This window comes from Marmota monax, unplaced genomic scaffold (assembly GCF_021218885.2).
Source record: "Marmota monax isolate L192 unplaced genomic scaffold, Marmota_monax_Labrador192_F-V1.1 WCK01_AAM20220418_F8-fsc00178, whole genome shotgun sequence".
Taxonomy (NCBI): domain Eukaryota; kingdom Metazoa; phylum Chordata; class Mammalia; order Rodentia; family Sciuridae; genus Marmota; species Marmota monax.
This window is the reverse complement of record NW_026694501.1, coordinates 1,087,157-1,112,881: the sequence shown is the minus strand read 5'-3', so window position 1 is coordinate 1,112,881 and position 25,725 is coordinate 1,087,157. Positions and strand designations below refer to the sequence as shown.

General features: G+C 49.1%; 1 protein-coding gene across 7 annotated transcripts; it reads right to left on the bottom strand.

The window, feature by feature from the left end:
- Positions 1-7,222: 7,222 nt before the first annotated feature.
- Positions 7,223-25,479, bottom strand: LOC124076258 (ral guanine nucleotide dissociation stimulator-like). Of its 7 annotated transcripts, none has more exons than XM_058571406.1 (11): positions 21,625-22,170; positions 17,741-17,928; positions 16,048-16,256; positions 15,606-15,811; positions 14,391-14,505; positions 12,918-13,033; positions 12,521-12,751; positions 11,934-12,048; positions 9,556-9,656; positions 9,274-9,390; positions 7,223-8,280 (listed from the first exon to the last, which is right to left on the bottom strand). In XM_058571406.1, the coding sequence occupies exons 2-11, from the start codon at positions 17,800-17,802 to the stop codon at positions 8,083-8,085; spliced, it is 1,470 nt and encodes a 489-aa protein (XP_058427389.1). In that variant the 5' UTR covers positions 17,803-17,928; positions 21,625-22,170; the 3' UTR covers positions 7,223-8,082. The 7 variants fall into 7 exon arrangements, with proteins under 7 accessions (XP_058427389.1, XP_046276035.1, XP_058427390.1 ...); XM_046420079.2 differs by lacking the exon at positions 21,625-22,170 and adding an exon at positions 19,098-21,459; XM_058571407.1 differs by lacking the exons at positions 17,741-17,928; positions 21,625-22,170 and adding an exon at positions 25,335-25,479.
- Positions 25,480-25,725: the final 246 nt, after the last annotated feature.

Sequence of the window (25,725 nt, the reverse complement as noted above, 5' to 3'; positions counted from 1 at the left end):
TTTGGGTAGTTTTCCACTTCTGCTGCTTGGGGTATAAAAAAAGGTGTGTTAGCAATAAAGATTATTGACTCCTGGATGAAGAACCTTGGTGTCCTGTGTGTCTTTTAACCTCGCTGTCCCTCGCCGGACTCGGCTCCCTTGGCCGGACGCGGCAATTGGAGGTTCCCACCGAGATCCGGAAAGCAGGGGTAAGCGGACGGGGCTCACCTTCTAAGAAAGAAGGGGGAGGATTGGTTTAAAGATATTTTAAAGAGACAGGGTACGTACCATGGGTAACTCAACAGCGAAGGTTCGTCTGGCCAACGAACTGAAAGAGCTGTTAAATACACAAGGAACAGGAATAAAAACTAAGACTGCAACCGAATTCGTTGAAATTATTGCCCAGGCTTGTCCTTGGTTTCTGACAGGAGGATTTCTTAATAATAGTGACTGGGACCTGGTGAGGCATGACCTTCAGAAATTATTGAGGGACCGGGGCTCGGACAGTGTCCCAGTTGCCACCTTTTCCTTATGGAGGTTGGTAAAGGATGCTTTATTAACAGATAAAGTAAAAATCAAGGATCAGCTTGCTGAATGTGAACAGGCCCTTAATCAGGTGCAGGAAGAGCAAATGGCAGAATCCTTAAAGGATGAGGGTCCTCTTGAGGACTCGGGCTCAGGGGGTAAGAAACACCACCAGATTTCTAAGCCCAAAAAGGATCCTGAGGACCTCAGTTCTCTCTCTGAGGAAGAGGAGGGATTAGAAAGAGAGATAGAGGAACTAGAACATCACCTTAAAAGGGCAAATGTGAGGGTGCCTAGGGCCCCCTCAATTGCCGCACCTCCTCCCTATAATCCTGATTGGAATGAGGACGCCCCTACTAGACGGGCAGGGGTCCACTGGGGTTCTAGAGCGGCTCAGGTTTTTCCAATGATTGAAAACGCCGATGCTGATGGACAGCCGGCCAGAGCCCATGTCCCCCTAGCCTTCAAGGACATAAAACAGCTTAAGGAGGCGGTCATTAATTATGGACCTCATGCCCCTTTCACATTGACCCTCTTCGAGTCTTTCTCAGCCAGTCAACTAATACCCAATGATTGGCAGCAACTTTGCAGGGCTGTGTTATCTGGAGGGGATTTCTTATTGTGGAAAAGTGAATATCATGAAAGGTGCCGCGAGCTGGCTCAGATTAACCTGAATGCGGGCCATCAACAGCGAAATGCTGAAATGTTGACAGGAACTGGGCAGTATGCCACCATAGGCCAACAAATTAATTACGACCCAGGTGTTTATGCTCAAATAGCCTCAGCTGCAGTTCATGCCTGGAAAGCCCTGCCCGTTTCTAAGACTGAAGCAAAAATTTCCAAGATCTCTCAAGGGCCCTCTGAACCTTATTCGGACTTTATAGCCTGCCTAATGCAGGCGGCTGGAAAAATATTCCCTAATCTGGAACAGGCTATGCCACTTATTAGACAACTGGCATATGAAAACGCTAACACTTACTGCCAAAATGCTATTAAGTCCTCCCGGGCCAAAAGTATAGATGACATGATTCGAGCATGCAAAGATATAGATGGGCCTCATATTACTGGTCAGGTTTTGGCTGCTGCCCTTAAGACTGGAATGCAAAAAGCTGATAACAGGGGAACCCGCTCTAAGGGGTGTTTTAAATGTGGAAAAGAGGGACATATAAGGAGAAACTTCCCGGAAAAGAGCGAGGGTGCTGGCAGAGGGATGCCTGGAATTTGTCCTAGATGTCATAAAGGAAATCATTGGAGCAGTGAGTGCAGGTCAAAGTTTGACATCCAGGGTAACCTAATACCGTTGGGAAACGGGAGCAGGGGCCCGCCCCGGGCCCCGGAAGCCAAAGTGTACGGGGCAGTGCAGGGACAGAACAGTGCCCCAGGGAGTGGGCGTCTCCGCCGCCTCCCACTGACCAACCCCTTTCTATCTGGGAACTCCCCAGGGGAACACCAGGAAGCGCAGGACTGGACCTCAGTTCCACCTCCCGAGCGGTATTAACTCCCCAAATGGGACCTCAGACGCTGCCTACTGGGGTTTTTGGACCCCTGCCAGAGAGGACGGTGGGACTAGTGTTGGGACAAGGTAGCGCAACTCAGTGGGGCTTGAAGATTCTTACAGGGGTTGTTGATGCTGATTATCAGGGAGAAATAAAAATAGTAGTAGAAGCTATCCAAGGAATTGTTATTCTTCCCCCCGGGGAGCGTATAGCTCAATTGCTGCTGCTACCTTTAGCTTCCATTCCTGGGCATGCCCTCCGTGGGTCCCGGGGCGACGTCAGCTTTGGCTTCACTGGAACTCCCCAGGCCTTTTGGATAGCTCATTTGGATTCGCGTCCCAACCTGACCATTGAGATACAGGACAAGGCTTTCAAGGGAATACTAGACACGGGGGCGGATGTCTCTGTCATTTCTAAAAAACAATGGCCACCTGCCTGGCCCCTCCAGAGTCCCTCGGCCATGTTACAGGGGATAGGACAAACCCGACCAAAAAGAAGTGCCTCCTTTTTAAAATGGAGAGATGGCGAAGGACATAGTGGCCATTTCCAGCCTTATGTGGTGACTGGACTCCCCACGAACCTTTGGGGGAGGGACTTGCTTCATCAAATGGGGGCTATTCTCACTACCCAGACTTTGAAAGGAAATAATGACTTTGTTAATGATGCAATGCTAGACATGGGATGGATCCCTGGAAGGGGACTAGGAAAGAGACATGAGGGCAGAATATCACCCGTGGATCCAGCAGAACAGGTTACCCGGCGGGGAAGAGACCGGAGAGGACTGGGAAATTTATCCTAGGGGCCACTGAAGTGCGGCCACCTCCACTGTCCATTACTTGGTTATCAGATGACCCTGTGTGGGTAGAACAGTGGCCCCTAACTAAGGACAAATTACAGGCCGCTTCCCTATTAGTTCAGGACCAGCTTGAGTTAGGACACGTGGTGCCCTCTACCTCCCCTTGGAATACCCCTATTTTTGTTATACAAAAGGGGTCTGGAAAGTGGAGACTTCTTCAGGACCTACGAGCTATCAATAAAACTATGCAACCCATGGGACCCTTACAGCCAGGGCTACCCTTTCCTACTGCGATCCCAAAGGATTGGCATCTTATTGTTACAGATTTAAAAGATTGTTTCTTCTCTATCCCCTTAGACCCTCGAGACCGAAAGCGTTTCGCTTTTTCCTTGCCTTCCACAAATTTTAGGGAACCTTACCAACGGTATGAATGGACCGTCCTACCTCAAGGGATGACTAATAGTCCTACAATGTGCCAATATTTTGTAGCTGAGGTTTTGCGACCCTTTCGACAGCAGTTCCCACAGCTCTACCTCATTCATTATATGGATGACATCTTACTGGCAGGGCCCAAGAAAAAAAGTCTTCTTCAATCTTATGAAGTCCTCCAATCCCTTCTAAAAGGGGCAGGGCTGGTCATAGCACCCGAAAAGGTGCAGTTTCAACACCCTTACAATTATTTGGGATACATCATTAATAACATAGGAATCTTTCCCCAGAGACCCCAGTTCCAGATAAATCAGCTCAAAACTTTACATCAGTGGCAGACATTCCTCGGAGAAATACAGTGGCTGCGCCCGTCCTTTCATATTCCAACTGGAGAGCTCAAACCCCTGTATGACCTCTTGCGAGGAGATCCTTCTCCTACGTCGTATAGAGTACCTACACCAGAAGCCTTACGAGCACTGAGGCTAATAGAAGAGGCTCTGCAGGACATGCAGATTACGCAGATAGATTATTCTCTGCCCTTGTCATTTATAGTTCTACCTTCTAAAATTACTCCCACAGGAGTGTTCTGGCAAACGGGTCCCATTTATTGGGTCCACTTGCCGGCTTCTAACCCCCGGGTATTGACTCCCTTTTATGAGCTAGTTATTAACTTAATTTGGAAGGCTAAATATTTGGGTGATGCATTGTTTGCAAAAACCTTTGACATACTTATTCAACCTTACACTCAAGATATGATACACAAGTTACAACAAGAATATGACCTTTGGTGTCTTTTCCTGTGTAGCTTCAAGGGTCAGATTGATAATCACTTCCCTAAACATAGACTTTTGGAGAGCTTTAAAAGGTGTCCCATTATCTTCCCAAAGATTATGAAAAGGGAACCTATTCCAAAAGCCCAAACTGTATATACAGATTGGGCCAAAAATGGATTTGCCATCGTTTTTGATGGATCTCAAATTCTCCGACAACCTGTGTCAGGTCAGTCGGCCCAAAAGGCGGAAGTTGAAGCTTTAATCGTAGCTCTCAAAGTCTATAGTTCTATTCCTCTTAATGTATATACTGACAGCTTGTATGTAGCCAATCTGGCTCTAGTCATAGAAACAACATCATATATTGGAAAGCAATCCCCCATCACAGAACAACTACAGGTAGTTCAGCTTCTCATTTGGGCTAGACGAGATCCTCTATACATTGGCCACATCCGAAGCCATTCAGGGCTCCCTGGACCTTTGTCAGAGGGCAACACAAAAGCAGACGCTGCTACTCATGCTGTTGGCCTTTCCTGTGTGACGACCGAATATGATAAGGCCTTACAATTCCATAACAAATTTCATTTAAATGCACAGTCTTTACGCTTCCACACAGGATGTTCACGAGACCAAGCTTTACAGATTGTCTCATTATGTCCAACCTGTGCACCATTTATTCATTCTCCTTCCCTTGGGGTTAATCCAAGAGGACTACAACCTAATGATGTCTGGCAAACTGATGTTACACACTTCCCTAGCTTTGGTAAGCTCTCCTTTATACATGTTTCCACTGACACATATTCTGGCTTCATTTTTGCCACCTTACATACTGGAGAGAAGGCTAAGGATGTTATCAGTCATCTTCTAAAAGCCTTTTCCTCCATGGGCACCCCACGATGCCTCAAAACCGATAATGGTCCCACATATGTAAGCCAGGCGGTTCAACGGTTTTGCACCCAATGGGAAATTAATCATAAGACTGGAATCCCTTATAATCCACAGGGACAAGCTATCGTGGAATGAGCCCATCAACATTTAAAAACTTATTTACAAAAAACAAAAGAGGGGGAGATATACCGGAATTGTCAGGGACCACAAGCACTTCTAAGCATAACCTTATTTACTTTAAATTTTTTACTCACTGACACTGGAGGGCGCACGGCTGCACAATGCCACTTTTCCCCTCCCACTGTACAAGATGCTCAAATAAGGTGGAAAGATTTATCCACCGGAAAGTGGCAACCCCCGGCTCCACTCTTGGCTAGAGTGAGGGGAGCTGTATGTGTTTTTCCCCCAGGAACTGAAAAGCCCATTTGGATCCCGGAGCGCTGCACCAGACCGGTGAATGAAAATTCAAGACAAAATAAAGTTCCCAAGATGGCTGATCCTGCCGCTGTTGTTCTCACCCCTTCAAGTGAGTGCCGAGACACACCTCATGAGCTGGACCCCGCTTGTGGCATTCCTTCTGGACAGGTTTGCTGAAGGAGGGCTTGACCCCCCACCTGGGAATATTCATAAATATCTTTTTGGAGCCCCTTGTGAGTGTAAGGGAGGGCCCCGGCACTCGGCCCCCTCTGGTTATATCCAGAGCATTGATTGTGGGACTAAAGTAGCCTATATGGCGGCTAAACTCAATGAAAACATCGGAGGATTTAAGCAACCAAAATGGGTATGTGTTAATCCGACCGAGACTCTTGGAAGCTGTCCCGCCACTTGTCATTACACAGAAAAAAATAGCATGTGCCCACTTACAACAAAGTTAATCAACAAAGCAAATTGAAACTGCTTGCAGCAAACAGCTTCCATTCACTGATGAACATGGAGAAAGCACCCAGTGTGTGAAGACACGTTTCCAGGCACATTACATAATTCTCCCACTCCCCAGCTATTTTCAGCAATCACATCCAGAGTCCAATTCCAGCCCAATATAAAATGTGTGCTCCCAAGGAAGCCTTATAATTGACATCACCCAACTTGGGGAGGCAAGGGGAATGCTGAGAAGATCAGTTCTCCAAAACTCCTACTTTTTCAGAAAACTCACTGAATGGCAGGGCCCCACTTGCAGCCATCAGTGGTTGACAGATGGCACAGAGGCTTCAATGTGAAACCATGAATGCCAATCATTACAAGTGCTTCTGACACACTCTAGTTCAACCAGGGACAACCCAAAGTGCTCAAGGAGAACACACTTTGTTCCTGCAAGTGGAAGCAGCTTGCACAAACTGCTTCAGTTAGAAAATTCCAAGCTCTTCTCAGCAAGCACATTCAGAGCACAGTTCTGGCCCAATAGAAAAAGGGTCCTAGCAAGAGTGTCCCACACCTACGATCACCTTCATAAGGTAGCTTCCCATCTTCTGTGTGGAAATGGGTTTCTCCTTGGCCCTTATGCTGTGGAGGAGACCACTAGGAGCTCAGCTTCATGTAGGACCATCTGACCATTTTGCAAGCCCTATAAAGCCCTCACACATGCTCAAATGCTACAGGACTTTGCAGACCAGTCCAGGCAACAGTAGACATGCATTCATTGTCTAGAGTCTACAGATTCCTAGATGCATGGCATTCATTATCATCAAATGCACAATTTTGATCAAAAACCATATATCAATCATTGCAATCTGAATCAAGAAAATCAGAAATATCCCCAAATCCAAAGAGTGGATCCCCATTGTGATGCTACCAGTGGAAAATTCTACAGCTGACCTCATGGGATGGTTCACAGTCAAAACACAGCTGCATGAAAAATATTACATGACATGACCTTCTGGTTATGTGAAAAGTGGCATGTGAAGTACACATGCATGTCTTCTTCAGACATGGGATTCATTTGCAGGACACCTTATGCAATTGAAAATACTCTAAAATGGGAGAAATCAGAACCACGTCTCCAAAGTATTTCAGGAGAGACCAACTCCATCTGTCTATCTATCTCTCAGTGAATGTGTGTGCTCTAGTGTGTGTGTGTGTGTGCGCGCTCTAGTGTGTGTGTGCTCTAGTGTGTGTGTGTGTGTGCTCTAGTGTGTGTTTGTGTGTCTTTGTTTGTTTCTGTATCATGGTAGCCAATACTTCATTGCCCCCATTGGAAAACTGACTCAGATAATGCCATCTGCCATACTCCTAAAAACTAAAGTTCTTGCTGATAGAATGAAACATTCCTTCCTGTTGGTTTGGATGTGTCCTTTAGGAATCACTGCTACATTAATATACTCAAATCATCAGAGTAGATCAGGTAACAAAAAATATATATATATATTAAAATAATAATATATTAATGGAAACAGCAAATACGGGATAGAGTAACAACTGTCTTACTAAACAAGGTCAAGGACACTGACAAACTATAGGTTCAAACTTTGAAGCAAATAGTAATCAATGTAAATATTCCTGGGCTGCCTCAGCCCCGCCCAGGCACACAGCAGTAGAATGGTTTTGCAAGCATCCTCAGGAGGGCTGGAGCCTTCTTTACAGGACGAGAGTGAGGTTGAGGCTGGATCCATTCATCATTCTTTTGGGAGAGGCTCCTTTTCCTCAGCACAAAGTTGGGTTTTGTGTGAGGGTTCTTTGCATAAAATACATTGGCCTGACTTTAGAGGGTTCTTAACCTGGCTATGGTGATCACTCCTTGGCAAGTGGACTCAGGTGCGGAAGACCATGGAATTTATCCAAAAACAGATGATTCAGGCTGTCTCCCAGCCTGTATTTTCTTTCCAATTTCATCCAGTTACTGCTTGCTAGAATCCTGGCACTACTCTGCCCAGGCAGTGGTTTTCTGGTCACAAAGAAGGCTTTCAGTAGTACTGCTTCTGTCCACAAAAGTGCCAGTTCCATCTTTAGCCCATGCATTCCCATTCCCTCTGAAACCACTCCTATCCCAGACCACGGAGCCATAGGGCTCCTGGGAAGAGGCTTTCCACCTCACTCCTCAATGATGTCAGCTTTGGATGCCTGTTCATGTCCAGAGGAGGGCACCTGGTGGAGGGCCGCAATAGCCACTGGGGTATACCATAGAACCTCGAGACCTTACACCTGCAGAAGTGCAGTTGGCTTTGTGCATGAGCCCCAACACACCGTGTTGGAGTGTTCTTGGGGATCAGAGACTACTCTTTGGTGCTAAGAATTGACCTGAGTCCACATCCTGATCCTTGCTCCCTGCCATCTGATTGTCCCACTTACTCTGATGGTGAGAGATGATTTGGCCCAGCTCATATTCCTCCGGCTTCTCCTGAGTAAGCAAGTGTAGCTCGAGGGCCCTGCGGATGACGACAGGAGCCCTATCATGGCAGGTCACCTGGAGCAGCATGGGAGACAGGCCTTCAGGAAATGGGCCTTGAAGTCACTACTCAAGAACAGTGGGCAGAGGCATTATGGAGGCACCTCAACTCTAAATACAAAAGCAACATCCATGACCCTACTACCTGAGGCTGGCCTCCTGCTCATCGCGTGGGCTCTTCCCATAAGCTACTGGCCAATCCTTGTACATAGGACTGCCTGGACCTGCCATTGCTCTTTGTGGAGCCACACTCCACTCGAGGTGAAAGGACCCCACTACCTGTATACACATGGAATCTCATCCCACAAGTTGGGAGGAATGGGACAGTGGCCTCCAAGATCCCAGGTCTGCCTGAGGATGCAGGCGGCATTTGGGGTAGCCCCAGCACAAAACCTAGAGGCTTTGGTCTGGATTGCCAGGGCCCAAAATAGACCCAGGAACATGACCACACACAGGAGTGCTGAAAGATAGCCACGAGAGCTCCTGGCCTCCAGAGGCTCAGTGCTGGCTGGGGTGTAGGAGGGCACCTCATCCGGCAAGGGTGGTCATTGGAAAGGGCTCCTGTCCTGCAGGTTACCTGGACATTTAGTGTGCTTGCTCTACATCCATATCGACTCTGCAGACAGACCCTTTCAGCTCCTTGTTCAAGGAACATGCAGAACCTCATACTGCTGTCCTCCTCCATGGACGCCAGCATCCCATACAGGGGAACCTGCAGCCTAGGTCCTGTCCTATTCTCATCTGTCACCCATACCTGCCCCTGCCCTTCCAGACTGCATGCTTCCACCCGACACACAGACTCCCTCAGACATGGCGGTGGACAAGCTGCTGCTCTCCCTCATCTCAGCTCCGGCCCTTCACACTGACCTCTCCCTTCTTGATTCCCGTCTATCCTCCTGATCATCCAGAAGCTCCAAATTCAAGAGGGCATGAGTAGTCCATGGTCTTGGGCCAGTGTCTGTTCCCCACCCAGGTGGAAGCACCAGGGGACACCCCTGCTCCCAGGCTTACCAGGACAGTCTTGGCCATCTTTGGACTTTGTGTTTCTAAGTGGACACGAATTAAGCAGGTGTCTCCCACCAGCTTGTGGGAAAGCGGCCTGGAGGACTTGCAGGTTGATTCTGAGAACTGTGGGGGATGGAACATCAGCTAAGCCCAGAAACAGAAAGCCACCCAGCCCGTCAGTTGGCTCTATGGGCTTCTAGCACATATGTCTAGGTGATGAAGCTTCTTATTTCCCAGGTGGAAGTGGAATGGCAGCACAAGTACAGCTTGAATAAGGTGGGAGTTTACCTCCTTTCCCTTGACCTGGGGGCATTTCCTCACGATGAAATGATATTTTATTCGCGGATTCATGGACAGATACATGAGTGAGTGGTCAGGGACCTTGATTTCTGCAGAGAGAAGTGGAGAGAATTGTTAGGTGGCACTCAAGGATTATACCACAAAACACCACCAACCCCTGAGAGTCTCCACCAGGGCGGGCCTGCACCAGAATTGAGAGCCCTCCAATCCAGCTACAGTGCCACCAAAGACTCCCTCAATGATTCTTCCCTGGAGAAGATGACGTACAGGATTCTAAACCAAAAGAGCACCTGACAATGGAAACAGCACCTTGGGCCCCGGAACTTTTCAGTGCAGGTCAGATCTGCCAAAGAGACACTGCTAGGCTTTGCATCAGGATTGGCAAAGGCTCCTGTGCTTAAGCCTTTCTCCACAGTGCAGCCATGCTCGGACATGGGCATTCAGGGAATCCTTGGATGAATCCACTTATGGATGAATACGCGGAGGGGAGGTGGTATCCATCAGAGGTGTGTTGGGCATGGACCTGGGAGGACTTCAGCAGGGTGATCCCTGGAGAACTCTATAGTTTTCTAGGTTCGCTCTCCTTCCCATTGTTTCTCATCATGAGCTGTCTGCTTGGTGCTTGTATTCTGGTTCTTGTTCTACTTCTGGCTCTTCTTTCTGTCCTGCATCTTCTTGTAGTTCTTTCTGGGTCTTTTTCTTGTTCTTACATGATTCCTTCTTGTTCTTTTTCTTGTGTATCTCCCTCCACCCTTCCTTCTGTTTCACCTCCTTCCTTTTCTTCTTCTTCCTCCTGCTCTTCAATGTGTGATCTTCTCCCCATTCAGGAATGTCCTCTTTCTCCTCCTCCTCCTCCTCCTTCTTTCTCTGGCAATGGTTGGGCGTCCTCTGAGGAGTTCAAATCTATCACACTCTTCTGCCCAGATGCAGCCTCGGTTCAGAACCCCAAGATGAAATCAGTTCTCAATCAATGGTCGGGAGTGAAACCAAGACCAAAGAAAAGTGACTTCCTTTCTTTGTCATTGTCACAGTCAGGAAAGACTGAATAACAGACACCGCATTCTGGATAGGCTTCTACCTGTGGTAGTCAACACCTCATCTGGACCAGGATTGCTAAAATAGATTCCCCCTCCAAAAAGCTTCCCCAATGAAAACAAGGTTTTCAAAATCTAGGAGAGGGCCAGCATCACTGCCACCCTCCTGCCATAAGGCATAGATGCCATCACACCTAGTGGGTTCCAGGCCCCCGGTAGTCCTCACTTTTGATGTCTGTTACACACAAACCTCCCCTGGTCTGGAGCTGCTCTCAACTGATGCTTGGGTTGAAAGTGTGTTTCTGAAATCACCTTCGTAGAATCTCAGTTTGGTAATTCCTTATTGACTGGCTTATTTTTGTACCAGGGATAAAACCAGAGGCACTTAAGCACTGAGACCATTCCCAGGCCTTTTGACTTGGGTACAGGGTCTCCCTAAGTTTCTGAGGCTGTTAGGAAATCCCCATCCTCCTGCGCAGCCTCCCAAGTCCCTGAGATTCACAGACACTGCCCCCTTGCTAGCTCCTTGCACCGCAGTCTTCCTCATGTGTAAGACAGAGCCAACCCAAATGAGGTGGTGTTTGAAAATGGGAAAACTCACTTACATGCCCGACAGATGGTGGGTTCTATTGTGGACAGGCTGGGATGGTGGAGGCTAGGAGTGTCTGGCTCACAAGAAAGGAAAGAGCACTGCATTGTGGACAGCTCAGCATTGTGGCCTATGTTCTTCAGATGCCCTTCTTAGTTGCTGGAAGGAATAATAACCTGGCCATTCTGATATCTTCAGGAGATGGTAACCCAGGCACAGAGGACTTGGAATTGTTCCAAAAGGAACCCAAACAGGTGTCCCCTGGCCTTGACTTCCTCTTCACTGAGTTCTGTTCCCAGTTGCTGCAATCCTGACATTCTTGTGAGTAGGCAGGACTTCTCATATCCTGGCTATGGATTGGGACCTGTGCTGCTTCCGTCCATAGCAATGCTGATCCAATCAGGACCCATGTTCTCCTCCTCTTCATTTGAAGGCATCCTTATCAGTGAGCCATAAACCAAACTGATGATCAATTGAGCCTCTCTCTTCCTTGCCCCTCATCGATATTAGCTTTGCATTGCCAGACCAGGTCCAGGGGAGAACACATGTAGGGAGGTCCAGCAGCCCCCTGGGGCCTCATTGAGCACCTCCACATTGGACACGCCCATCATTGCAGTTGGTTTCCTGCACCAGGCCCACCACACTCTGGCTATTTTGGGGCCAAGGCCCACTTTCTCTTGGCTGTGAGTTATCCTGAGCCCACTGTGGATCATTTCTCCCCACTGTCTGATTGTCCTACTTACTCTCATGCAGAGACATCATTCTCAGCAGCTCAAAGTTGTCCACATCCTCATGCTGCAACAAATTTTGGTCCAAGGCCCTGCGGATGAGGCTCGTCACCCTCTCCTGACAGGTCACCTGGATCAGGGTGGGACAAATGTCATCAGAGAATGGGTTTTAGAGGAGCTACCCATAAGATTCTGGTCAAACATTCAGGAGAAATCTCAGCTATATATACAAGGGCACAATCTTGTTATCCTGCTACCTGAGTGTGGCCTCCATATACCCCCTGGGTTCTTGCAACGTGCTACTAGAACAATCTTGGTACAAATGTCCGCCTGTACCTGCCATCTCCCCTCCCCCTGGGGAGTCACATTCCACTCAGGTCAAAGGACCAAACTGCCTATGCACAGACACACTCTCATCTCACTGAGATGAGAGCAATGGGCCAGGGACCTGCGTGCCAAGTGTGCTCTGGGATGCAGGCTGCCTTTGTGGGTGGAAGAGGGAGATACACTGAAAATTTTGGTCCTGACTGCCCCGGGGTTGGCTGTGTCTCCTGCCTTCCACTGTGTGGACACCCAGGAGGCAGCCCTGCTGTCGGGCTTACCAGGATGCGCTTTGTCTCCCTCGGGCTCTGTCCCTCTAGGAGGACGTGAACCAAGCGGCTGTCTTCCACCTGCTCGCTGGAGTGAAGCAGTGAGGAGCTGCTACTGGTGACTTTTCTCATGCAGCGCTCATTGCTTTGGGTGGCCTGGGGCAATGGTCCTGCAGCCACTGCAGAGCTGCTGCTCACAGCTGCTGGGATCCTGGATGCCACTGCCATAGAAGGCTCCAAGAACTGTGGGGGATGACAACATCAGCAAAGCCCAGCACCTGCACCCCACCCAGCCTGGCAGTTGGCTCTATGGGCATTCTACAACATCCATCCAGAACCTGAGGTTCTTGTCCCCTTGGAGGATGTAGAGTGGCACCAGGAGTAAAGACTGAAGAAGGTGGCTGTTTACCTCCTTTGGCTTGACCTTGAACCACTTGCTGGCAGCTGTTTCCCGAAGAAGAAAGTTATAATCCACTCTGCCATCCAGGGCGTAATATACGTTCCCATCAGCAGGGATCCTCAGCTCTGGAGAGGCAGGGGCAGAGGCATGGTAGGTGACACTCAAGGAAGACACTACCCAACATCCCCCACAACTGAGAGCCTCTGCCAGCTCAGGTCTCACACACAGACCTGAGAGCCCGCAAATCCAGCTACTGTTCCACCAAAGACTCCCCACTGATTCCTCCCTGAGGACCCTCTGTGCACAGGAGGTCCACTACAGGAACACCTTTCAAGGAAATAGCCCCTTGCACCCCAGAACCTCTCAGTTCACGTTAACCTGCCAAAGAGAAACAGCTAGACTTTGCATCTGGATTGGCCCCCAAAGACTCATGTGTTGAAGGTTTTCTCCCCACTGCAGCAATGATCACAGGTGGGTTTGGGGAAAAGCACTTGAAGGTGGGTGCCTCCACCTTGCCAGTGGATTCATCCACTCATACAGGGCTATGCTAATTTGAGGGGTATGGATTGGAGGTGTGTTAGGCGTGGGTGGAGGATGTCCACAGCAGGGCTGTGCCATACAGAGAAATATGTTTCTCTTGAGTTCCCCACTTCTGCATTTCCTCCTCATCAGTATAATTCTCATTCACAGTTTTAATCGATTTATTGTTATATTAGTTGTTTGGCTTGTGTTTCTCCTTCTTGTTCTTGTCCTTCTTCATTTTCTCCTCATGCTTCTTCTTATGGTCATCTTGACCTTCTTGTTCATTGTCTCCTCCTTCAACTCATTTTCATTTCATTTTTCTATTCCTCCTTCTCCTCCTCCTCTTCCTCCTCTTCTTCCTCTTCCTCCTCCTCCTCCTCTGCCATCTTCTTCTTCTTCTCCTTCTCCTCCTCCTCCTCCTTCTTCTTCTTCTTCTTTCTCTCTCTCTCTCTCTCTCTCTCTCTCTCTCTCTCTCTCCAAGAAGAGTTTACAAGCTGTGAAGGGTTCTATTCTACCACACACTTCTCTCTAGAAATGGCCTCTGGTCCTAAGTGGACTCAGTTTGCAATGAATAGAAAGATTGGAAGCCAGAAATGATTCTTCATTGAACTGCTTTTCTCATGTACTCATCTCTGTCAGGAAAGGCCGCCAAAGTAGGCACCCTGTGGTTGTCTGTCTTCTGTGACACAAGACAAAGGAGCCTCTCTTCTTGGCCCCTCATGGATAATAGCTTTGCAATGCCTCCTCAGACCAAGGAAAGAACACATGGTAGGCAGGTCCACAGCCCCTGGGGAACATGAAGAACCTGCAGATTTATGCCCCATCATTACACTTTGTTTCGCGCACAAGTCCCACCATACTCTTCCTGGGCATTGGGCCAACGCACACTGTGTTTTGGCTCCCAGTTATCCTGAGCCCACTGTGACTCACTGCTCCCTACCCTCTGATTGTTCCACTTACTCTGATGGTTCGAGACAATTTGCAGAAGCTCAAAGTTTTCTGGATCCTCCTGCTGGAGCAAGTGTGCATCTAGGGCCCTGCGGATAATGACTGGAACCCTGTCCTGGCAGGTCACCTGAGCAGGGTTGGAGAAAGCGCATCAGAGAGGGAATTGGGGAGTAGCTACCCAGAGGACAGTGCTCAAGGACAATCAGAGACAACTGAGCTCTCAACACAAGGGCACCATCTTGTTACCCTGCTACCTGAGGCCTTCATGTGATCATGTGGGGTCTTCCTATGTGCTTCTAGCCCAATCTTGGTACAAGAGTTTGCTTGAACCTGCTATGCCCTACAGGGAGAAGGGAACAAGGACCAAACAGGCTTTGCACAGACACACTCTAGTCCCATCAAGATGGGAGGTATGGTCCAGTGAGCTTCCATATCCCTGCTCTGGTCTGGGATGCAGCAGCATTTGTGTGCAGATCAGGAACAATCCCTAGGTGCTTTGGTCCTGACAGCCAGGGCACAACACACACTCAGGACTCTTTAATGATAGGCCTGGAAGCTGCTGGCCTCAAGAGTGTCAGTGCTTGCTGGGGTGTCAGGAGGTATGGACCCAGCAGGTGAGGTGGTTCAACATGGCTCCCCTGCAGCTGGACACCAGAGTCTCATGATGGATACTCCACACCCAGGAAAATTCTGCAGAGAGAGCCGCTAACTCTCTATTCACATACATGCAAACTAGGACACTAATGGACCCCTCCAAGGCCCCCAGTTGTCTGTGACCCACACCTACCCACCCTAATCATCCCACAATGGCTCCCTTCCCTTCAACCAGCAACATATCCCCTCCCACACACAAGAAAATGACTGCCAACTCCTCTGCTTCAACCTCCACTGTTCAATATACTCCTCCTCAATACCAAGGTCGGTAGAGGACGGCCTGTACCCTCGATAGTTCTCTGACCTCCTCTGAACCCAGCACTCGCTCCTGCACTTCTGGCCTGCACACCCCAAAACACGCAGGCCCACTCCCACCCAGACCTGGCATGCTGCTGCTCCCCGCCTCTCAGGTCAAGCTCTTAACACCGAACTCTCTCTTCCTCATTTTCTGCTCTCCTTCCTGACCTTTCAGAAGCTCCAATTCAAGAAGACAGGCCTAGTCCAAGGTGTTTGCTGTGGACTCGGTCTTCCCCAGTGTGGGCTCCCAGGAGACTCCCCTGCTCGAAGACTCACCAGGATGCTCTTATACTTTGTTGTCCTTTCGTTTTCCAGGTAGACGTGAATGAGGCAGCTGCCTCCCACCCGCTTGTTGTACTGGGGCCGTGAGGAGCTCCTAGTGGAGACCCCTGATGTCCTGGACTCCGGCTCTGCCCCTTCCCAGGGAGAAGGCTCTGGCTCTGGGGTTGGCTTAGGAGCCGTGACAGGAACTGAGCTTGTAGCTAGAGGAGAAAAGATGCCAACATGACTGCCTTGCCCTGACCTTCGCACAGACAGACAATACCCCTGCTGCCAGGAAGAACTCAGGCCCTTAGCCCACACAGGACCTCTTTGCAGACTGGGGTCACTTCCTGAGTGGACAAAGGCTTATCCTCATTTCCAGCCCAACACCACGCATACAGACTCCCCGCAGTGGGACAACAGTCGGACCTTTCCTCATATACCCTTGGGTACTCACCCCAGTCCGCCTGGCTCTCAGGCTCTGCCTGGCTTGATTTGCCATCTTCAGTCTGGGCCAGCAGGTGGTGGGCTTGGTGCTCCAGGTTCAAGCCACCCAGAAGGAGCCACATGGATCGCAGCAGCAGCTGCAGACTCAGAGAGCCTGGAGGCTGATGGGAAGCCTCGGTGTAGAAGTCCACCCAGGTCCCCGGGAAGGAAGGTGAGGCACTGTGGGGAGGCAGGAGGGGAGTCAGCAAAACCCTGGCCTTGCCTTCGCCACGGCCTCCAGAGCAAACCTCTGACGCTACACTCCTGAACCTTCCCTGGTTCTGAACACACCAGTCAACCTCAGACAAGTCACAGTGGCTGTACAGGCAGGGACAGGACAGGTCGCGAGGCAAAGAACCTTCAACGAAGGAGCGTTAGATCCATGGTATGACCAGCTCTCCCCTCCTCTGGGCAGGCCTGACACTCTTCTTCCTCTTGGCTACGTGCTCTCCAACCTGGAATGCACCTTCCAGGAGTGTCTGTCCTCCTGCCCACTCTTCTCAGGGCTCCAGAGACACCTCCTCCCCTGGCGTGGGCTGCAATGCTACCTCATTCTCTGTGAGCTCTCACTGAGTCCCCCTGAGCAGCAACGGACCTCTCTTTTCCCATGAGTGCAGAGCACATCTCTGTGGCCCTGGGGGAGGACTGGGAGGTGTAGTGTGGGGGGATCCATCGTCCCAGGGCCTTCCCCAGAGGACCATGACTACCTACAACTCCCTGCCTTACCCCTCCTACTGCTGAAGCCCCGGACCTTACACTGCATGCAGGAAACAGAATTGGGGAGAACAGTCTTTCCTCAGCCTTCCCAAGTCAAATCACCTTGCAAGTCCCTATTCTGGAAACAGGAGCCCACCCTCTTGACCCCAAGTCCATTCCATGTTGAAGTTGGTCCAGGGTCCACCATGTTCACTGAAGAGGACAACGTGCAGTTATGCCTCATGGAGTCAGGGATGCTGTCACATGTAGGATATGTACTCATGGCACCTGCGGTTTCAGGCTGACCCCCATGAAAAGGGACACAATGGCAGTCATTTGCACCCCATTTTTCACTGAATTATGAAACGTGACTGGAAACGTGTCTTCACACAGTGGGTGCTTTCTCCTTGTTCATCAGTGAATGAGCCCAAGTTGCTGATTCCCACATATCTCTCTGGTTGTGGGAGCTGCCATCTCCAAAGCCCCCGTCCAGCTATGTCCCAGCTAGGAAGCTCTGGCCCACTATGGAAACTAACATGTCTTTATTAACCCAAAAGTGCTTTGCCCAAGGCCCGAGTTTTGAGACGCCTCTGGCACAGATCTACTTTCTTCACGAAGCCAACATCACACCAGAAAGACCACCTGGCCTCACTGAGTCCACCTGGGAATGAGCTCAGTGCATACCTTTGAGCTGTGGTGCCCAGTGTGTGGGGACTGCTCCACGGACCTCTGTGGATCAGCTGGAGTCAGGATGGTTTCTCTGCCTGAGAGGGGGGAGTTCACTCCCCTTGCAAGGCTGTGGCAGGCACCTCCAGGACTCGTCCCACTCGGGGCTGACATTCCACTATGAGCGTGGTCCTCTATCTCACTAGGTATCACAAACCTTTGGGTCCCTGAGAGGTACATGGCAGCCCCAAGACCCAGGCATGAGGGTGCTACACACTTGGGCTTCGTGGTCTGGTGCTTACCTTGGGAACAAGAGATCCAGCACCTGCTGGGTGGGGATGAAATCCCAGGAGATTAACCCCATGTTGCTGCTGAAATGTAGGTTCCTCCCACAAATGTCAGGCAGGAGCTCATTCCTAAGCTGGTCCTGCCTGTAAGATTCAAGGCTCTGTACCCTGAAGGGCTCCTCCGTGTTCTGATCATTTTCACCCTGGGTTGGGACCAAGAATGGTGGGTTCAAAATGGAAATGGTGACAAACAGAAAAATGCCTTGTGCCAATACACTAGAGTCAAAGCACAATGGGACAGTTCCCATCAGTACAAATACACACACACACACACACACACACACGCACGCAGTCAGAATAGGAGTCCTGGGCCATTCATCAGGGATCAGACTAGAGGGCCTGCTGGGCTCCCCTGCCCTGTGCTACTCACTGTTATTCTTGAGCTCCTCTGCAACAATCGCCAGAGGCTCTGGCGTCTAAGATGAAGCCTCACCCAGTGTAGCCACAAAAGGGCTACTGGGCCCCCCTGAGATTCCTGGGAGCCTGAGGTTCGGCATTGTTTGCAACCACAGGAGAACATCCTTCTCACTCCAGTGACTCCAACCAAATGAGCTCAGATGGCTTGGTCAGTGAAGTGGGTGCCTGGATACCAGGGTTCCATGTTCTGTTTGATCCATTGTCAAGGCGATGATGTCATTTCCTGTGCCCACACCTGAGCCTCTTTTCACATAAGACCACTTTCAAAAGCCCTATGGGCTGCTGATTTCTCCTCCATGCCTACCCATATAAGGTGCGCATGTGTTCACCAACAACTACCCAAATACCCCCACCAGCGTCTGCCCTGCTTGGTGCCACTAGAGTTCCAGCTTGGAGCCTTCAAAAATGCATTCACAACCAGTCCTTCCCTCTCAGCAGCTTTTGGACCCTGGTCTCATCATTGTGCAACTCATGGTGTGCCCAGTCTTTTCTGGAAAGCAGGGTAGCATCTAATCTCTAGGGTTATTGTGTCTATTGGCCCATAACAGCCTCTATTCTCTCTGAAACCAGAGATGGGACTCACAGGTGGCTAAAGCACAAACGTAGAGATGGGACAATCACAAGAAGGGGAGAGACAAAGAATGCACCCCAACTCAATCAGGCCTGTGTCCCACACAGGGACGTGGCCAATGTCCGTCCCATCCTGGCTGCAGTTCCCACTCTGCACCATGGCAAGTTGGAGGCGACTGAGATGCAGAGGCTGCTCCCCTCTGCCCTACAACTTCCCAAGGCTTCTCCTAAGAATTCCAAAGGGCCAAGTGCGTCGAGTGTTGGGGTCTCACAGAGACTCCGAGGTACCACAGCATCCTGCTGCCAGAACCAGTTCACCCCTCACCTCAAGGGGCTCAGCCTCTGGATTCATGGGAATTGAAGTGGGTATAGGTGATGGGATGTCATCTCCAAGACTGAGTTATGCCAAGTCCATGACCCCTGTCTGCATCCCTGTCTCCAGCACCACTTCCCTCTCTCTCTTTCCTCCTCAGAGCAAACAAATCCATTTAGCAAGTGTGTCCTGTGATAAAGACATGACAGTCACCCATCCTCTCATTACAAAAACACTGAGGCTAGCCAACATGGATCCTACCAGGAACACAGGCATGAACTCAGACTCTGATCCTCCCAGCCGAGCCTCGGTGGAGCCTGGACTCCCAGCCTCCTGAGTCGAGGAAACAGAGGTGCCTAGCCGAGCCACCTTGGATGCAGCCGCACACAAACTGAACTGATCAATGCCTCTTGCTCTCAGTTGTGAGTTAGAGGGGAGGTGGTGTCTCACAACCCTGGACATCAAGTGCAGTCTCCAGGCTTTGGGGTGTGCCCTGGCCTCTCTCTATCTGCCCAGGCCCTCCAACCCACACTGGCCTTTTACCCAACCTCCTCCTAGGGCCAAACTCAATCCTGCCTCTCAATTTCTGCTGCCTTCCCCAACACACTGCTCCCCAAAATGAGCAGGGCTGGCTCTCTGTTATCATGCTGGTGCCAGCAGCAATGCCACCCCACTGACATAATTCTGAGTCCCAACCTAGGCACTCCAGCTGTCCTTGCCACACCTGGCCTGTTTGGCTCTGGCTCTTGCTCTTTTCATTCCTGTGCATGTGTTTTGAGGTTTTGTGTTTCTCCCACTGCAGAACTGCAGCTGGAGCAGGGTAGAGCTCATGAGGGTGACATTCTGAGCCACATCCAGTCCCATCAGGACTGTTAACTGGGGTGACTGCTGGAACACGGTGATGAGTGAACACATGGGAGGTGGTTGGACCCACCTTGCCTCTGAGGGGCTTCCTTTCAGGACAGGAGTGCTAGGGATGGGAGCCCCTGGCGTGGGATGCTTTGGACAAGGCGTGACCATGGGCTCTCTTTCCTGGCAAAAATGGCTCCACTGAGCATGGAGAGCACTGTCATTGCTGGTGGCTAACAATAGCCCTGGACCCCAGTAAGGACCCCACACTCAAGACCTACCCCTGAGTGTGCGTGTCCTCAAGGAAATGAGGTCTCCTGATCCCAGGTGCAAAGGGGTAAGTCCTCTAACTCCAGGGGCCATGAAGGGACTTCTGAGTTTCCCTTGTCCTTCTTTCCCTCTGCTGAAACCACGGTGTCCTCACACTAACCACAGTTAGGACCCTGGCCTCATTCCCCATAAAGGCTCCATAAAGGACAGTCTCTAAGATGCTCAGTGGACCAACACCCTCTGCACAATGCATACCACTATTCACTCAAGATGCAAGAGGATTTCTATTCAGGAAAACCAGGAAAGGGAGAGCCTTTCTCAAGGACACAAGGACATTAGTGAGTGAGGGAGTGATTAATGGATGGAGAACTATTTCCACCACCAACTTCCAGGAGCATATATGGCCCTTTGGGCACAGGTCCATACCCTTTTTTTCCAATCAAGTTTTTCAGAGAAGTGAGACTGCCTTCTAGATGGCACCTCCACACTAAGGGGGTCTCCTACTTCTTCCACAGGTACGTAGTGGGCAATGGGCCTCCCACTATGTGCATCTGAGAACACTCTGTGGGCATCTGTAGCCTTTCAAGACCCCGGAAACCATGGGGGCACCCAGCACCAGCAGAGCATTTGTGCACATCACAACAATCACCCCGGGTGAGAACTCTCCATTCCACTCTGTACTATGCCCTGCCATCTGTACACATCAGTCCAACCCCTCTCCTTCCTGTTTCTTGATTATACTACCATGGTTCCCACACATGGATGCCAGGGTGCCTGTGGCCCACCCCAACCATTTGGGTTCCAGGAACAAATGACACAGTGGAATGTGTTTGGGAACTTCTGGATGACGGGAAGTCCCACCCTCCAGGTTTTCATCTTCAATGTAATGAGTGCAGAGGGAGCCAGGAGGGCTCTGTCAGGTAGAGAGAGGTGGGAGCTGATGGAGCTCAACTAAGTGCCCAGGACTCTGGGTTCAGAGCTGGTGTTATGTGGAATTGTTGAGAGACGTGAAGAAAACCCAGCTCACTGTATGCAGAGACAGCAGATGCCCTCACGTGGTCAGGCTGCTGTGCTTCTCAGAGCCCTGAGATGTTCCACGGGTGTGGAGGTGGGGAACCCACGTGCCAGCCCAGGCTGCTCCTGAGCACCTCTATCTGGATTCGAAGCACGTGACTCTGCATCAGAGTCATCACATCAATGTATCCCGGCCCCCCACCCCAAAAGTTCTCTCAGAGACACTGAGATTCCGCTGGCTCTGGACTTGCCCTTTCCTCTGGGATTCTGGGAGCCCATTAATTAGGAGGTCACAACAATTCTCAGCACGCAGGCTGAGCCCACTGAGATCCCAGGAGTATCCAGGCATTGCTTCTATTTATAGTCCATTATGACCCACGACACTGTGGACACGTATTGCACTCACCTAAAGAAACCAACAGGCCCAGGGCCTTCGCGCCACTGGCCTGCAGAGACCTAGAGGAGGAGGCAACCTATAGGCTGCGTGGAACCAAAGACCCTAGATCCTGGGATCTGAGCTGGACAGACAGCTCATGTGAACACAGTCACCACTGTCACTGAGAGTGCATTTGAAACACCCACAGAGTTGGCAGTGGACCTGGTATGCCCACGAGTGGGGGGGAAATGCATCCCTTGAAAATGATCGTGTCCAGAGAAAGGCAAATTTTGTAGGATTTCACTTATCTCAGATTCTCAATTATCAGGTTCATAAAAAGATAAAGTACAATGTTCTTTTCCTGGGCCTCAAGGGCACTAGAATTCAGCATTGATGGCAAGAGTATGTCCACGTGAGTTCTGGAGATGCAGGGTGGCGACACCTATACACCAACATGAACATGCTTAATGCCACTCAACTGTGTACTCCAAAATGGTTTAATTACAAAACAGATGTTTGGTGTCAATTACCACAATGTAAACACTTGGGAGTCTGCTGATTGACTCAGCATAGTTTGTGTTGTGATGGCAGAATACAAGACACTGGGTAATTCATAGCACAGATTTTGTTTCTCAAATTTAGGAGGCTGGAAGACCTAGATGTTTGAAAACCTCGCATTTGCTGATAAATATTACTGCCTATGTCAGGCATGGTGAAGTGAAAAGTGGGACTTTGGATACTCAAAGAACACAATGTTGGGGGATTGGTGTCCCTGATTCATAGACAGCATGTGGTTTCTATGAAAGCCAGTGAGGGAGCAGGAGTAAGGAAGCTCATTGAACAGATGACCTCAGGGGATACTGGCAGATAGGCCAAACTGGAGAACATGTTCCAGCTAACATTGGTATTTGGGCTCCTGAGCCCAGACTGGTTGTTAAAAAAGGTGCAGACAGGCAGTGTTCATGTACAAAATGTCTACATTTAAAGGTGGGTAATTTAAATGGCATCTAGTTACACATCTGAAAAAATGGTCTGCCAACATATGAATTTCATTTTAACAACAACAACAAAAAAAAAACAACAGACAATTGTGGGAGGCTATCCTCACACGTGATTTGACTTACCTCCCTGGCTGGGTGAGAGGTGCTCAAACACAGTTGTGTCAGAGCCATTCCCCACCCTTTCCCAGGTCCGAGGGCTTGTCCGTGCAGAGGTGTGCCTGGCCACTGACCTAAAGACCCAATCGTTGTCCTTGACCTTGGGATGCTGCCTCCCTTAACCTTCACTGGATGGGATTTTCCCTTGAATTTTTTATTCCCCAATAAAAGCTCACTCCCTGGCGTGCTCTCCCTCTCTCCCTAGTCTCTTGGGTAAACCTCGCCACCACATTAGGTGGCTGGAAGCGGGAGCTAGGAGAAGCCATCTCGGAGCTGTGTGAAAGGTAATGAGAGTCTTGTCTCTTTAACTGAAAACTCACTAGCAATTTCTTATGAACTGAACCTTCTTTCATGAAGCTGGTCGCAAGGCAGAGACAATGAGACATATAAAGATAAAACCTTGTCCTCACTAGGACACCTAGAAATAGGTTTTATTTGGCTCATGCAAATATCTTTCAATAGAACTTCTGATTTCTGAATGAACCCATTCAATTTTTTAATGCTCAGATCACAAGATTTTCTTTACAGAATATTCTCTTCTTCTTCTTAAAGCCTCACATAGAAAATGTCTCACATGACATAGCAGGGGAATGACCCAAAGGATGAGAGAATGGCTGGAACCGTTCTCAAATGTGCCCATATAGCCTAAAGTTTGAAGGCATCTAATTGTACTCTAAAACAATTATGAACCTATTTGATCCATTATTAATAAATATCACCCCTTTACCACTTGATCCAAATCATAGAAAATTGGAAACAGATGATCATTGGCTTTGATACCTATACTTGCATTTCATTACCCAGAGACGATCAAATCTATACTTCAAGTGATGCAGATTTATTACAGAATGCTAAGATCCTAAGGATATATTTTGGCTCAGCCCATAGTATTGCTTCATTATTTTATTATTTTGTAAGTAATAAAATGTAACTTCATGTTGGATGATATATTCAAGCCATGAAAATATCATCCAACATTGTTCTTCCCAAAACATTAGCCCAATTTCTGTGCATGCTCACTTACTGTTTAGGGATTTTACTAATTGTTTAAAGGTTCTAGAAGACCTGTTAGACTCGTAATGGACAAACAATGCCATAAGAAGAAAATAAGGTCAGCCTACAGCAATGGGCAGCTGCCTGTCCTCGGCTGGGAGGAGCACTGGCCATGGCACCAGGGCTGCTGGGCACCAGAAGCCTCCACAGCCCTGCAGGGAGCCTGGAGCACTGCATAACCATGCTCAGCCCTGGACAGATGCACATGAGTTCCCATCACAGGCTAGAGTGTGACAGTCCCAGGTGCATGCCTGTCATGCCAGCCACCAGGGAGGCTGAGGCAAGAGGAACGTGTGAGGTCAGCCTTGGCAATTAGACCTTGTGACCAAGGGGGAAAAAATTACAAGGGTCTCTGAGGGTGTAGCTCAGGTAGGTCACTTGCCTAACAGGCTCAAGGCCCTGGGTTCAATCCCCAGAACCAACATACACACAAAAAGTGAACTTGGAATATCGTTTAAAATGATGGGTCAGGTACACAGAAGGACTTCAATATGACCTCCCAGAGGAGCTCAACTTGAGATCAAAAGGCAACAAAAGACCACCCAGACTATTGACTCCGTGTCTGAAACCCTCTGTGTGCATGGAAAGCACTGCTGGCAAGTCACCAGAGGGCCAGAGCACTTGTGCCCCCTGCAGGGGTGTCTCTTGGCTAACACTGAAGACTGTTCCCCCCTGGGGCAGCTGAGAGCAGGCTGGGCCTTGGAGCAAGGACTAGTGCTTTAGATATAGACTATGCAGGCAAGGGATAATGTCTTTAATAAAACTAAAATTAAAAAGTCACATCGAAAAAAAATTTAAAAAAGAAGAAGAAAATAAGGTCAAGTAGAGGAACGGGCAGAGGCATCCAGAGGAAGCCCATTTTCACAGGAGAAAATCCCCCAGTGAAAAGCATCAGAAGAGATACCAAGAAAAATACCAACAAAAACAGTGTGCTCCCACTATGTATCTACTCCACATGCAAAAGTTAGAAAGCTAGATAATACAATCCTGGCCACAGGTAGAGCTATTCAGAAGAGCCACCTGGCAGTGCTTAGTCAAAGAAGGAAACATGCACACTTTGACCTAGAAATTCCACCTGTGTGTACATTACCCACGTAGTGCCTAAGCAGTTTCACAAGGGGACATGCACAGGGAAATTTATCCTCAGGTTCCTTATAGAGTTGTCTGTGCTTACAGGAGGTTGAGGGCTGTCAGGGTGCCCACAGCTGGGAAAGTCAAAAGCTAAAAAGGTAATGGATGCCAACCTGCATATATTAATAGAAATCAATGAAAAACAATAGATTGACATGACAGTAAAATCCCTGAATTCAAGTTCTTGCTAGCCTACCTACCAACAATCATGCTTGGTCAAGACACAGACATACTTCAAGGCAAAAAAAGGGAGAACATATAATGTCATTATTAGTTTTCTTAAATGCAAAAAAGGAAATGGTAATATTTACCCAGCCATGACCTGTTATGCATAATATGTGAGATTATTGTGGACATGTTGGTAAATGATTATCTACTCAGACATGTTCTGTGACTCACCAAATGCAAAGGTCCATGAAGAATTACCGTCTCCATACATGAATTCATTATCAAAAGACTTGAGTCAACAGGGGATTCACAAAATGGCTTCTTGGCCAACTTGATGAGTGCGTCCTCGGACAATGCTTCCACCTGAAAGATGTCACCAACTTGTTCTCATTCACATTTCTACAGTGCCACAAAAAAGAAACAAAGTCTGATACTCTATCGAGTGAATCCTCAAGTGGACCAAACACCATACTTCCTTCCATATTTTAAAATTAACAAATGCAACTTCAACTCAATAACTTGTATTAGGCAACATGCAACCGTAACCTCTTACATGCACTCTTTTACAGACTCACATGTCCTAGGTGATGATCTACCTGTCCATTGAGCAGAAAGAACATGT

What these genes read in the sequence shown, in the direction of transcription:
- LOC124076258 (XM_046420078.2), bottom strand. Translation starts at nt 18,033, where the DNA reads ATGGGAACTGTCCCATTGTGCTTTGACTCTAGTGTATTGGCACAAGGC. An exon ending in CAAAGTATAAGAGCATCCTG is followed by an intron (nt 14,506 to 15,605) that starts GTGAGTCTTCGA and finishes AACCCTGCTCAG; the next exon opens with GTGACCTGCCAGGACAGGGT. An exon ending in AATGATGTCTCTGCATGAGA is followed by an intron (nt 9,657 to 11,933) that starts GTAAGTAGGACA and finishes TTCTCTCTGCAG; the next exon opens with AAATCAAGGTCCCTGACCAC.